The sequence below is a fragment of the Tachysurus vachellii genome, chromosome 26 (genome assembly GCF_030014155.1).
Source record: "Tachysurus vachellii isolate PV-2020 chromosome 26, HZAU_Pvac_v1, whole genome shotgun sequence".
Taxonomy (NCBI): domain Eukaryota; kingdom Metazoa; phylum Chordata; class Actinopteri; order Siluriformes; family Bagridae; genus Tachysurus; species Tachysurus vachellii.
Window position 1 is genome coordinate 1,162,197 of NC_083485.1, and position 12,500 is coordinate 1,174,696.

Consider the following 12,500-nt stretch of genomic DNA (forward strand, 5'->3'; position numbering starts at 1 on the left):
CTCCCCTGTCTCTCTCTCTCCCACTCTCTCCCCTGTCCCTCTCTCTCTCCCTCCCCCTGTCTCCCCCGTCTGTCTACGCTCTCTCTCTATCTCTCTCCTACTCTGTCCCTCTCTCTCTGTCTCTCTCTCTCTCTCTCTCTCCCCGTCCCTCTCCCCTGTCTCTCTCTCTCTGTCTCTCTCCCGTCCCTCTCCCCTGTCTCTCTCTCTCTCTCTGTCTGTCTCTCTCTCTCTCTCCCACTCTGTCTCTCTCTCTCCCCTGTCTCTCTCTCTCTGTCTCTCTCCCCGTCCCTCTCTCTCTGTCTCTCTCTCCCCTGTCTCTCTCTCCCACTCTCTCCCCTGTCCCTCTCTCTCTCTCCCTCCCCCTGTCTCCCCCGTCTGTCTACGCTCTCTCTCTATCTCTCTCCTACTCTGTCCCTCTCTCTCTGTCTCTCTCTCTCTCTCTGTCTCTCTCCCCGTCCCTCTCCCCTGTCTCTCTCTCTCTGTCTCTCTCCCGTCCCTCTCCCCTGTCTCTCTCTCTCTCTCTGTCTGTCTCTCTCTCTCTCTCCCACTCTGTCTCTCTCTCTCCCCTGTCTCTCTCTCTCTGTCTCTCTCCCCGTCCCTCTCTCTCTGTCTCTCTCTCCCCTGTCTCTCTCTCTCCCACTCTCTCCCCCGTCCCTCTCTCTCTCTCCCTCCCCCTGTCTCCCCCGTCTGTCTACGCTCTCTCTCTATCTCTCCCCTACTCTGTCCCTCTCTCTCTGTCTGTCTCTCTCTCTCTCTGTCTCTCTCCCCGTCCCTCTCCCCTGTCTCTCTCTCTCTGTCTCCCCCCCCCCCTCTCTCTCTAGCTATCAGAGAACTAACATTACTGTTTATGAGTAATAAAACCCAACACTGCTACAACCTGGTGTTGTCCTGATCCTTGACAGCGACACGGCTTTAAAGACCGGATGGTTTGGTAAAGTGTTTGCAAATTTAATTGGATTGTGCATCATTTGCATAAGTACATATTCATGTCTCCAAAAGGTTCAGAGATGTTTCTGGAATTTCCCTAGAGATCATATTAACCCTGTCACAAACCTGTATCGTACCTTTAATGTCCACAAGAACAAAAGCTCATCAGTGTAAATGTACAGTACATACAGTGTCCCAGGTGAAATATTGTATAGTTTATTCTCTTTATAACTTAGTAATTCAGTATTAAACATCTGGTTTGTAAAATATTGACAGGTTTTTACTGCTCTAATTAGCACACGGAGGAAAAGCAGTAAACGTAACTGAGGAATTGTGGGAAATGTAGTTCTGAGGTAAAGTTTCAGTCACGCGCGCGAGCGGCGGTTTTTACCTCAGAAAACTACAAAACGTTCAGAGCACGCGGTTAAATCACCATGGACTAATGTCCAGTCTATATAAATAAACAACTCACCATGTCTCCTGGTTGCTAAATTTTTTCGTCACCACCTTTCCGAGCTCCAGCCCCAAGCGATCAGCAATCTTCTGAGATAAATCCGGATGCGAGCTCCCGCTGAAAATCTTAATGTTCGGCATTCTGGGCTGCTCCGGAGGCTCAATGGTGCCTGAGAGGGACAACAGGGTTAATAAAAACAACAACAACAACAACAACAACCAAAAAAAACACCGTAAATACGAGAGACGCGATAAGAAGACTACAAGACTGAGGATCTGCTCGAGACTCTTATACAGCTCGACAGTGCGAGGGGTGTGACGTCACGACCACGACCACGCCCACTCGCACACTGAGCGCTGATTGGACGGCGGTATTTTCGGTTCATTAGCGTTTATTTAACGTTAATATTAGCGTCAGTTTATGAATAAATAACATAATAAAGACATTTATATGTTTATAAAGGACATTTTAGCGACGTATAACCGCTCATTACGTATTTTCCACTGTTTATTTTTTTCATGTACTTTTAAAGCTGTTATTTATTATTATTATTATTATTATTATTATTATTATTATTATTATTATTAATATTATTATTATTATTATTAAAAAGCGTTTTATTATCGTATGATTTAATAATGTCGACTTTAAAACGAAAAGTCAGATAATTGTGACATCAGCAACCAATATTTATATCATGGTACATTTGTTGTGCAAAATGTCACATATCGTGTAAATTAGTAGACGGTCAGTAATAATTGGTATATAATCAGTAATCAATAATCAATAATTTTATATAATCAGAAAAGCTGAGTGTTTATGAGACACTGTATGAGTTTAAATCCTCTAGTACTCCGGTGTATATAGCAGGAACCTGACAGAGTGCACACAAAGTATATAAGGCCGCTCCTCACTAATCACACCGTGCCACGCGGCGTGTCGGCTCTCTGCTCCTCACTAATCTGAGATAAGCAAGACATATTTTCTCCAGTCCAGACAAAAAAAAATTTTTTTTAAGCAACTTTCATTTCATTTGAAATTAAAATTTCTCACCACGGAGATGACCTGGACCTGCCGCCCACAGGCCCACACCCACACAGCGACTCCTGGTCCTGCTGAAACCGTACAGAACTCTGCCTAGAGATCGACTTATACACAATCATGTGCAGAGTCAGATAAGAGCTGTGATATATGATACATCACAAGCAAAACAGAACAATAGTAGACTCTGTCTGTTTGGTTTGGGTTTATAATCCCAATATAACTCATACCTGCTGTCACATGTTGTAGACAATGACTCTAAAGTGTTGGCTACGTTCTCATTTGTTTGCTGGACAGGAATTCTGATGCCATCTGAGTGGTGGGTTTTGTTCCACAGACTTGATATTTCCCATCACTGACCTCACAAACTGTAACCACCTTCTAATAACAAACAGAGGACTGAAGTTTTGGTCCAGAAATTAAAATTAAAATCTGGTTATTCGCTCAAAGGTTGCAAAGACGTCCAGAGGTCAAGAGGTAATTTCACCCCTGAGTGATTTGCCTGCAGTGGCGTCTGTATTTGGAGTCACATTGGTGTGGAGTGAAAGGACAAATCGCTTTCTGTCTATTTAACATTTTACCTGGAGGTCTTCTTTCCACACCAGATGTGTAGATATGTGCTCATTTTCTGAGTCACTGCGGTTCGTAGGAGGCGTCGCTCTGTGACCTTGGTTCATTAACCACAAAATACAAAATGACTCTGATGTACCTGAAATCTTCTTTCTCTAAAACATTATGATCTGTTATACTTAATTCTAATTAAACTCTGTTCTATTCATTTTTATTCTACTCTGCATGTCTTCAGAAAATATTCACATAACACGTTCTGATATGCAGATGAGACCATTAACAAACACTGAAATTAACCTATGAAATCATCTGGAGACTTCCAGAGCAGGTATCAGATAATTTCCCCTGAGAAGTGCTGAGGTGATTATAACTGCTTATAACTGCTTACTGGTCTAACTCCATTAACACAAATTATATATAGCTATCTGACACCTCACAGCTGATTAATGCTAAAGTGAAATTAAAATGTAAATTATTTTACACTTAACCTTCATGTTTTCAGGTTGTGTTTCTAGTTTATTTGTCGCAAAAGCTTTTCCCACATTAACTTAACCTTTGACGGTTAACAAAATAACATCAGCAACATCACGTGATGCTTCAAGTCTGATGTGTTACCAGCGCCGCCATTTTGGAAAGAGCAGCTTTAAAGTTTTAAAGTTGTGAGTTAAACCTGATATTTTTTAACACCAAACATATTTTTGTTGCTTCCTTTTCTGAAAGTGTAAACTCTGCTAGTGCAGTTATTTTAGAATTTTGTCCTGCTGGCTATTTATGCTAGCATTAAAGCAGGGCTACAGAGTGTGAAAGAAATTAACATACTGTATGTGTTAATACTCAAATATCTCACTTAGTTTTAAGTTCTTGGTTCTGCTTTATGATCAGGAGTTAAATTTGAAATCAAACTTTAGCTCCTTGATGTATTACAAGGTGTGTTGAGTAAAGCACATGGCTAATAATGGGCCTTGTATATTGTGCTGTATATTATTAGTAGTAGCTGAAATTGCTAATCAAAGAACCTCATTTTTAAGTGTCAAATAATAATGAAGAGAACAATTCCAAAAAGGAAATCGCCTCATCGTTGGGAAAAAAGAGCTCGTTCCAAGAAACGATGGACTAACAACATTTTTTTAAATTTATATTTATTCCATAAACATGATTACAAAACTCCAGTTACCAATATTACATTTTTCACCATACAGGCTGGTTCACAAATATTTAAACCTTTGAAACAGATACAACAGAAACAAAATACTAGAATAATTTACATTAAAATCTATAAAACAGAGATTAAATCACAAATTAGTGTCATTAATTAGCTGTTTTCATTTTTTTTAATCAGTAATTGATTTACTAGAGCACAACACTCTCACAATAAGATTGGTCCAATAACAAAACTCAACAAAGCCACAGCTTTTTCTCCTTTACCATAGGATTTTTTTGTCTTTCACAATTTTTGGCTTTAAGACAAATAATAAAAAAAAATCCCATGATAATTCAGTGACCTTTTTCACTGCCTAAAAGGCAAAAGGACAGAAGCCACATCAAGAAACGACCTCACAGCACTTTCTAAGAAAAATATACACTTAGAAAATATGTTACAAATTGGCACGATGAAAAATATACAGGTTGATAAATTTTTCCCCCTACATCAAGAGTTTTAATTATATTCCTGGCAAAGATACCAGATGATACAAACAGGTCTGTGTTTGTGATGAAAAAGAAAAACTAAGGCAAAAAATATTTATGTGAAATAAAACCCACGAAGGCGTAATACATTCGTAAATATGGCACATGGCTGGTTTTTTTGACTAACTGTAGTTGATGTAAATGCTGCGTTTTGTATTTCTTTACAAGGGAATTTTATAAGTCTGTGTAGTTCCCTCATCCAATAAATAAATAAATAAATAAATAAATAAATAAATAAATAAATAAATAAATAAAAAGAATCAATGCTAGGGAAGGCTGGGGTACTCACATTATTTTTTTGTAAACATTAAATAACATTCAAACATTGCAAGAGGAAAAAAAAATGAACATAAAAAGATGCTAAATAAGGGCATCTGCATGCACAACTTAGCTTGAATATCATGGTTATGCATGCACATCGCTAGCAACACTGGAAAAACTCTCAAAAATAACTTTGTCTCGTTGTCTGCAAAACTGAAACGTGAAAGTTCCCACTGATCATTTTATTAGAGTTTATTAGGGAATCTTTATAAAGGCGAATCATGAGGTTATGGATAAAGTTTCTGCCAGTCCAGTTCCCTCTGTAAATCTTTTATTACTTAATCCTTTTATAAAAGGAGCATGACACCATGTCACGCAGTAGATCAAGCATAACTAGGCATGTGCTAATATTCAGTAAAAGTACTTTTTAGTAGCTAGGCAGAATATTTGCATTGTGTCCAATGTAAAGCAAATCTGGGGACTTAAAACTTCCCAACTGAGAGGTATCTTGACAAATGCAAGATAGTTTCATATTTTATTGATTACATTTGGCTAGCTAACGTTTTGTAGCTTATATTTAGCTAGCTATTGCGGCACCTACCAGTAGGTGGCATGAGTAACTTGAGTGATATAAAAAAAAATCACAATCGTAAATGAATAAATCATAGCTAAATTTGATAGCATTTCATTGTTATTAACGGTAAGCAGTAGTTGACTGAATATCAAGATGTACTGTATTTTTGCGGTTACTTCTTGATTACTTAAAACTATAAAAAATAGTATTAAAATATTATGAGTTTTTTGTTGTTTTTATTTTTTAATTTTGGCACTACTGTTGTATTGGCACTGTCTTTACAGTTCATATTTTGTGTAATGAAAACACCTTCAAGTATCGATATATGATAATTATGTCCTCCCTAATAACATCTGCTGGCTTAAATCCCAAAATAAAAATTTCTTCATTTATGTTTAAAATGTTGCCCTATGAAAACAGGTACAAATAAACACGTAGTCATGTCCTTTAAATATCATGATATTGTAAATTGCGATGAATGTTAAATAATTTATATTTGGCACATGCGTAGTTACAATGTCACAACAGTTCCTCTTTACTCTTCTGCTCAGTGGCTTTCTTTGTTTATGCAACTCACTAAGCATGTAATAATGAACAAAATAGTGAAAAAAAAAACAAAAAAAACAATGATATCGTTCTCCCCGATTGTACATAAGACTCCACAAACTGATGTCTGCATATGTAACAACAGTAAAGTCCGAAATTATTCTCCAACCCACCCCAAAACCGCACACATACATTCCCACAACCACCACCACATTAAAAAACAGCAAATATTTATTATGTAGATAAAAATGTTCTGTACACTTAATTGTTCATATTTTGGCATGTTCATTTTAAACATGTTTGATATAATCTTATTTTGTAAATAGTGCATATGTTCCTGTACAACAGCATTTCGATACTGGCAGAGAGGGCTTGGGTCAGCCTATGGCACTGGTGACCAAACCCTCAATACTCGAACCATAAATAAAACATAATACTAAGGACAACTATTACATTAAGACATGAGTGTCTTATACAAAAGTATGATGTCCTTTTCTAATTATGTGCTACTCGTGGAGTTCCCGAATCCATCTTTCCAAATGGTTGGCACAGTAACACTGGAATACTCTTAATGAGGGGGATACTTATAAAAACATCCTCTGACCCCTGAACAACAGAAGGCAACCGTTTTGCAAGGTGATGGGCTTGTTTTAAACAACAGTTAGCACACGGATTGAACACATATATAGCGCTTGAACTGTGACGGAGAGAAGAAAACACCCACCCCAAATGTAATACTACACCAGAGTATGATTTAAGGTGGCTTTCAAGGCATTGTCTCTTAAGAAAACTGATCAAAATAACTGTACTGATTTAAAAAATGCAACAAAGCAGCAAATGGCAGATAGATGCAGCTGGATTACAGTGACTCCACTTAGTCAGTAGGTAGCTTAGCAGGGCTGTCATGCAGGGTGTACCCACTTTCCTGTGGGGCAGGCAAAGGAAAGGTAAAGTCAGTGCCATGCAGCTCTGAGTAGTGTTTGGGGGGTAACGGCTCAGAAAGATTTGACAGGAAATGAGGACTCACATAGGTACTTTGCAAATAGAGAAAATATTACCTCTGCTTCTCTACCAAAGCTGCCAGTGCAACCCCTTTAATGTCCCTTTTACCCGCTAAAAGTTCATCACGGGCAAATTTTGTGGTGCTTTTGTGACGGTACATCTTTTTGTGAGCAGGCCGGTGAGGAAGTGGGAGACAATCCAAACCGATAGGAGGAAAGAAGCCAGGTGCAAGAAGTTTTGATGAGGTCTTTCCATCACGCCCTGTCCCTTTCTTCCCCTTACTTGCTCCTGATGCACTGCTCCGTTTCTTAAGGTCAGCACTGCTACCAAGTATTTTCAGTGTTTGGCTTTGGAGAGCGTGCTGTCCTGGCGACAGACAAGGCCCCCAAAGTGGTTCCACTGAGGCTCGCATGAAGCGTTGTACCTCTGCCATGCCAGAGACAATATTGGACAGGATGTTTGACGGCTCTTGGAACTCACCCTGATCATCATCTGATAGAGCTCCAGCATTGGGCCAGTCCCCCTGAGCTCCGATTATGTTCAGGGAAGGGGTTGGAGAAGGAGCACCACTATCTGTTTTCCTCTCATCTTTAGCTGCTTTCCCCTCTAGTAATGCCTTGATTTTCTTAGCAGAATGTGAACCCTGTTTCGGGAGCTTAACCCTATCACATTTAGCCGCCTTTGGAGTTTTGGTCTTTTTGGTGCTTTGTCCATTCTTTCCTCCCTTCTTTTTAGACCTCTTAAGACTTTGAAGCCCTTCTTTTTCCTCCTCCTCAGTGAATGTTTGTAAAAGGTGTGCATTTTGTGATGCATCTTGCTCCACTTGTGGGACAGTGCTGCAGTTCCAACTCACATTAGCCCCTGCTGCTTCTAGGAAACCCCCCCCTTTGCCACAGTTCCCCAGCAGCTGTGGTGAGGGGCTGGGTGTGTCAGGTGGGGACATTTCAGACAAGGAGGAATGCCGGAATTTGTCAGGGGTGAAGTTTGATATGTCAAGCAAGTCGGTGGACTCTCGAAGTGGAGTGATCTCCTCGAGACTCTGTTGCAGAACAAGCTGAGGGCTGCAATGCGAGAGGAAACCATCACTGATCTCGCTCATCTCTTCTTCTCTTTCTCGTTCACCATCTCTGAGACTAAGAGAACTATAGTTGCTTGAAGCTGCAGAAAGAGATCCCAGGGAGTTAAAGCTGACAAGACGGCCCATGCCATTTTCAACTCGTGATCCCACTGGACTTCGCCCATAATCGGTGTCAGAATGGGGTTCTGCCAAGAGTGGTTCTTCAAATGCCATCCTGCAGGTACCCAGTGGTACCTGGCTATACCCTGTCACTGTTGTGCTGTCCCCTGCTAGTACAGAAATTGGTCTTTGAAAGCCTGATGGCATTACTGGGGACTGAGTTGGGATGTCGGGAGAGAACGAAAGCTGCTCAACTGTGGGTTGGGAAGGCCAGTTGACAGGGTAACTTTGTTCGGGGTGGTCGGTCTCAGGGAATGATGTTTGGTGTGGGATATGATTGAGAGGCTGGGGTGAATGAGGGAGCTCAGATTCTGATGGAGGGGAGAGTACACAAGTTTGAACTGGTTGCAGAGGGACTTCAACTGGTAGCAAACCTGTCTGCTGCTGGTCTGTAGAAAAATATGTGCTAGAAGAATCTGAAGCTTCCAGAAGAGTCTGTAGATATCCACCAGGCAGGAGGTCCACATTCTCATTAGTCCCAGGGGCAGTGGGAGTCAAAGTGCATTTTTCAATCGAGGTCTCATTTGTGAGAAGATTACTTTCCAAAGAGTCACTAAGGTTTTCAGGTAAACAAGAACTTAACTCTGTAAGTTCAGAGGCAGTGGGGTTTTCCTCTTTCTGTGCTTCCTGTAGCTTTTTAGCCCTCAGTCTGGCTTCACTTTTGAATTTCTTTATCTTCACTGTTTTGTCTAACTTTCTCATCTCCTCTCTCTCTTGTGTTCTGCTCTTAGCCCTGGCTGGATGTGTAGTTTTACCTGTCTCTACATTGTCCAAGGCATCGTGTGTTGTGGCCCCTTGTAGGTCTTCTGTGCTTTTTACTGAGTCAGTCATTTCTTGTTGATTGTTACACAAGGCAGCAGCAGTTTGGCTGGGGATTGGAGTCTCTACAGCAGGGATCCGCTGAATCCTGAGTCTTGTGCTCCTTTGTTTGCGTTTTGGGGTAGTACTTGGTGGCCTTTTGCAGCCATTGAGGCGTTTGGTTCTGTCTGCAGCTGCTAATAAGTTCTGCTCCTGCTGTTCCTTTTCCTTCTTCTGCCAGTAGGCCTTAAGAGGTGCTAGTTTTTCATAGTGCAGTAAGGAGTCTGGGTTTAGATTCACCATTGAGACTGAAGGTTCCACTCTACTCAACCTCACTTGCATGTGCTTCTCACCTTTAAAGCGGTTGATGATAATATATTTAATGATGACTGGCGGCTCCTTTCGACATGACCGGCGCCGTTTCTTTGGACACCAGTCATCGTCCCACTCTTTCTTAGGGCCGATCGACAGCTTCTTGCGCTTTTCTGCATTCTTCTCACTCTCTATTGAATCCACATCATATAGGTAGTCTTCTCGAAAAGCAACCTTCCTCTTGGCTCGAAGGCGGTAGCTCAGCTGGCTGGAGGAGCAAGAATTTTCCCTGGACATTTGACCATGGGGTTGCTGGGCTTGCCAGGTGTCAGGGGATGAGCCCGTGCAGTAGCTGTCATCACTGAACTCACCGGAATCCTCCGGGGAGTTACTGAGGTCAAAAAGAAAATTGCTGTTGGGGGTTGTTGGGGCCTCTGCCTTGTCCTCGGTTGATTGGTCTGTCTTGTCTTGTAAACTTTCGGTTCTGCTACAAGGGAGAGTGGGAAAAAAGCCTAGTTGGGATTCGTCTTGCAGGGGGACCTCAGACCGTTCTTGCACCACATCTGGGTAGGATTCATAGCGAATTTTGAGCGAACAGACATCAGTACCCAGTGTTGACTCCTCATCCTGAAACATGTAGTTTTCCACATCTTCCTCGCAAAACAGATTGACTGCCAGCTCACTGCGAGAGCACAAGTCTAATAGTTCCATGCGGCTCTCGCTGATCAGGGACTCCAGGCAGCTCCAGTCTTGAGCCTCCTCCCCCAAGCTCTCATATATACTCCTAGAGGTTGGATCATCATCTGAGTCGCTCTCTCGCAATGACTTGCCTTCTTCTGCATTTTCATTACCTCCAGCTGGATGAGTGGGGCCACTGAGCAACTGATCAGATAGCACTTGGTCACCATAGTGGCCAGTAGTGGTGGCAGAAGTGAGGCACTGCATGCTAATGTTGGAGGAAGGGCAGGACTGAAAATCGGAGGTTAACCCAAGAACGGACTCGCATGATTGATTCTTAGGAAGTAAACAACTTATGCAATCTCCTCCTCCAGAATCCATGCTGGAAAGGGGTGGCCTGTCACAGCTCTGAGGCATGGACCAGGGACTTACAGGCTTGGAGCATGTAAGGGATGAGAGGGAGGAGAGAGAAGAGAATGACGAGAGGGAGGAGAGAGAGGTGGCTTTGGAGACAGAGTCATCGTGCAGGTCTATCACACTGAAGGGAACTTCGGCTGTCTGACTTGAGGAATCCAGAGTGGGTGGGGCAAGAAGAGGAGGCTCGGTGGACTCACAGTGCGTCAGAATATGTGACTTGACAGAAAGATGATCATGTGAGTCTAAAAAAAGAAATAAAGAAAAGCTTATGTCAAATTAATTATAATATCAGCTTGGTTTTTGTGGCCCTTGCACACCAAAAAGATACTGTATGCCATCCATAAGTTAGATGTAAAGTTAATTAACAGATATTCAGTGCTATTATGCGATATGAGCACACAGTGTATCAGTACTGCTAAAGTGTCAGGGTAATGTTATAGGCTAATTAATATTTAAATACATTTGGATAATAACTGTTTAAGTAATTAAAGCTTGAATGCAGTTTTAATGGAATTTGTTGCTCCTAACACAGACTTCCTTATATAACAGTCCTGTCTCTCTCTGCTAGTCAAGATGCTAAATCATCAGAGAGCATTACAAACAATATTAGATGAATGGGTTATTAAATAAGGAAATAACCAAATCTAACGTGTGGTAATAAAGTGGAAATATCAGCATGATGTCAGGCTGTGCTAGAGTAGGAGTAAATAGTCCTAATTACAGACACTCCAGAGTGGAAATTTAACTCCCTATCATGGAAAATAGAGGAGATGTACACTTGCGTGGCAGCTTTTGAGCCGTCACTTCAAAACTTGGTACTTTTCCTTAATAAATATGGCCAAGAAATGCCTGCATTAACAGGAATAGGCCATTTGACCGACATTGCAAATGACCGACCAGAGTAACAACGGTATGTAGCAAAACCTTTTCTGTGTCTTGCTCTGGAAATCAAATTCTCGTTAGTTTTCGGTAATTTCTTTTGCCATCAGAAACAGAAGCGCATTCACATGGAAGTTTGGAAAGCCAATCACATTGCAGCCCTGAAGATTCTGAAGCTTGTGGGTTTGTAGTGATTGAGAATAATGAAGAGGTAATGGTCCAGGTTGGAGTTAACACACTTCCTGTGGTATGGCAGTTGAAAATGTTAGCAAGTGCACAATGTGCTTGTCATTTAATTGGTTAAAATTGGAGGAACACTGTTGCCAGGCAACTCCGAAGTACAAATAAAGTATAAGCTAGCTAATGACTAAAGCTAGCAAGAAGCCATTAACTTTTTGTTTTATAAAATATTTTATAGGCACAGTGATGGTGGAAACTAGATGTGTAAAATTCTAAAAAGGTTCAATTTCAACATCTCAAGCAAACATTCCCCTAAATGTGGACCCCACCCTTTTGTACGCTCCAAGACTTGTATGGTTCTTGTTATGGAAAAAAGACAAGACGAAGATACTGAAGCCTGAAATGAAGAAACGTTGTGTGACAAAGTTGATTTTGAAATAACATGATTATTATACATTTATAAATGTTACAAACTGCATCTTTATAGACAGGCAATGCAGGAAAGAGGGAAATAATTATAATCATCATTATTATTATTATAATAACAGTGTCTCTGTGTGTTTGTGTGTTTGTACCATTGTCTATGGTGTTAGGAGGACTGGGGCAGTGCTCTGGCCCTGCGAATCCCGAATCCTGAAGGACATCCATCAATCTGGAGAAAGTCTACACTGCTCAAACGTCATTCTTACTCTCCAATCTGTGGACACACGCATACACACACACACACACATGCACTGTGAAAGTGAGAAACTCCACGACGTATTTCCTTTCCTTAGGCAAAACAAACCTATCTACAAAATAATACAAAAAGCCTTATCAGAGGAATCCAGAAAACTTCCACCTTTCTTTACTTTCATTTTCTCTGTGTACCCACATGAGTCTGTTTCCCTTCCTGACTCTTTCTCTCACACACAGTGTTGCTGAGAGTTGGGCTATAT

The 12,500-nt window shown here is 41.2% G+C and overlaps 2 protein-coding genes and 1 long non-coding RNA gene across 6 annotated transcripts in view; 1 reads left to right on the forward strand and 2 right to left on the reverse strand.

The window, feature by feature from the left end:
- prps1a (phosphoribosyl pyrophosphate synthetase 1A) overlaps nucleotides 1-1,658 on the reverse strand; it is a 13,768-nt gene extending 12,110 nt beyond the window's left edge. For both annotated transcript variants that reach the window (XM_060862638.1, XM_060862637.1), the window contains exon 1: nucleotides 1,400-1,658. In XM_060862638.1, coding sequence (XP_060718621.1) covers nucleotides 1,400-1,521 — 122 coding nt within the window. In that variant the 5' untranslated portion in view covers nucleotides 1,522-1,658. The remainder of the gene's footprint in view (nucleotides 1-1,399) is intronic.
- A 901-nt stretch (nucleotides 1,659-2,559) lies between these two features.
- LOC132840705 (uncharacterized) overlaps nucleotides 2,560-12,500 on the forward strand; it is a 10,129-nt gene continuing 188 nt past the window's right edge. The window contains exons 1-2 of the long non-coding RNA XR_009647824.1: nucleotides 2,560-2,899; nucleotides 12,156-12,500. The exon at nucleotides 12,156-12,500 is cut by the window's right edge and continues 188 nt beyond it. This is a non-coding gene — a long non-coding RNA (uncharacterized LOC132840705). The remainder of the gene's footprint in view (nucleotides 2,900-12,155) is intronic.
- The window catches only part of nexmifa (neurite extension and migration factor a), a 15,576-nt gene continuing 7,193 nt past the window's right edge, over nucleotides 4,118-12,500 (reverse strand). For all 3 annotated transcript variants that reach the window (XM_060862607.1, XM_060862608.1, XM_060862609.1), the window contains exons 2-3: nucleotides 12,138-12,259; nucleotides 4,118-10,745 (exon numbers count right to left, since the gene is read on the reverse strand). In XM_060862607.1, the coding sequence (XP_060718590.1) occupies nucleotides 7,114-10,745; nucleotides 12,138-12,210 (3,705 nt within the window). In that variant the 5' untranslated portion in view covers nucleotides 12,211-12,259 and the 3' untranslated portion in view covers nucleotides 4,118-7,113. The remainder of the gene's footprint in view (nucleotides 10,746-12,137; nucleotides 12,260-12,500) is intronic.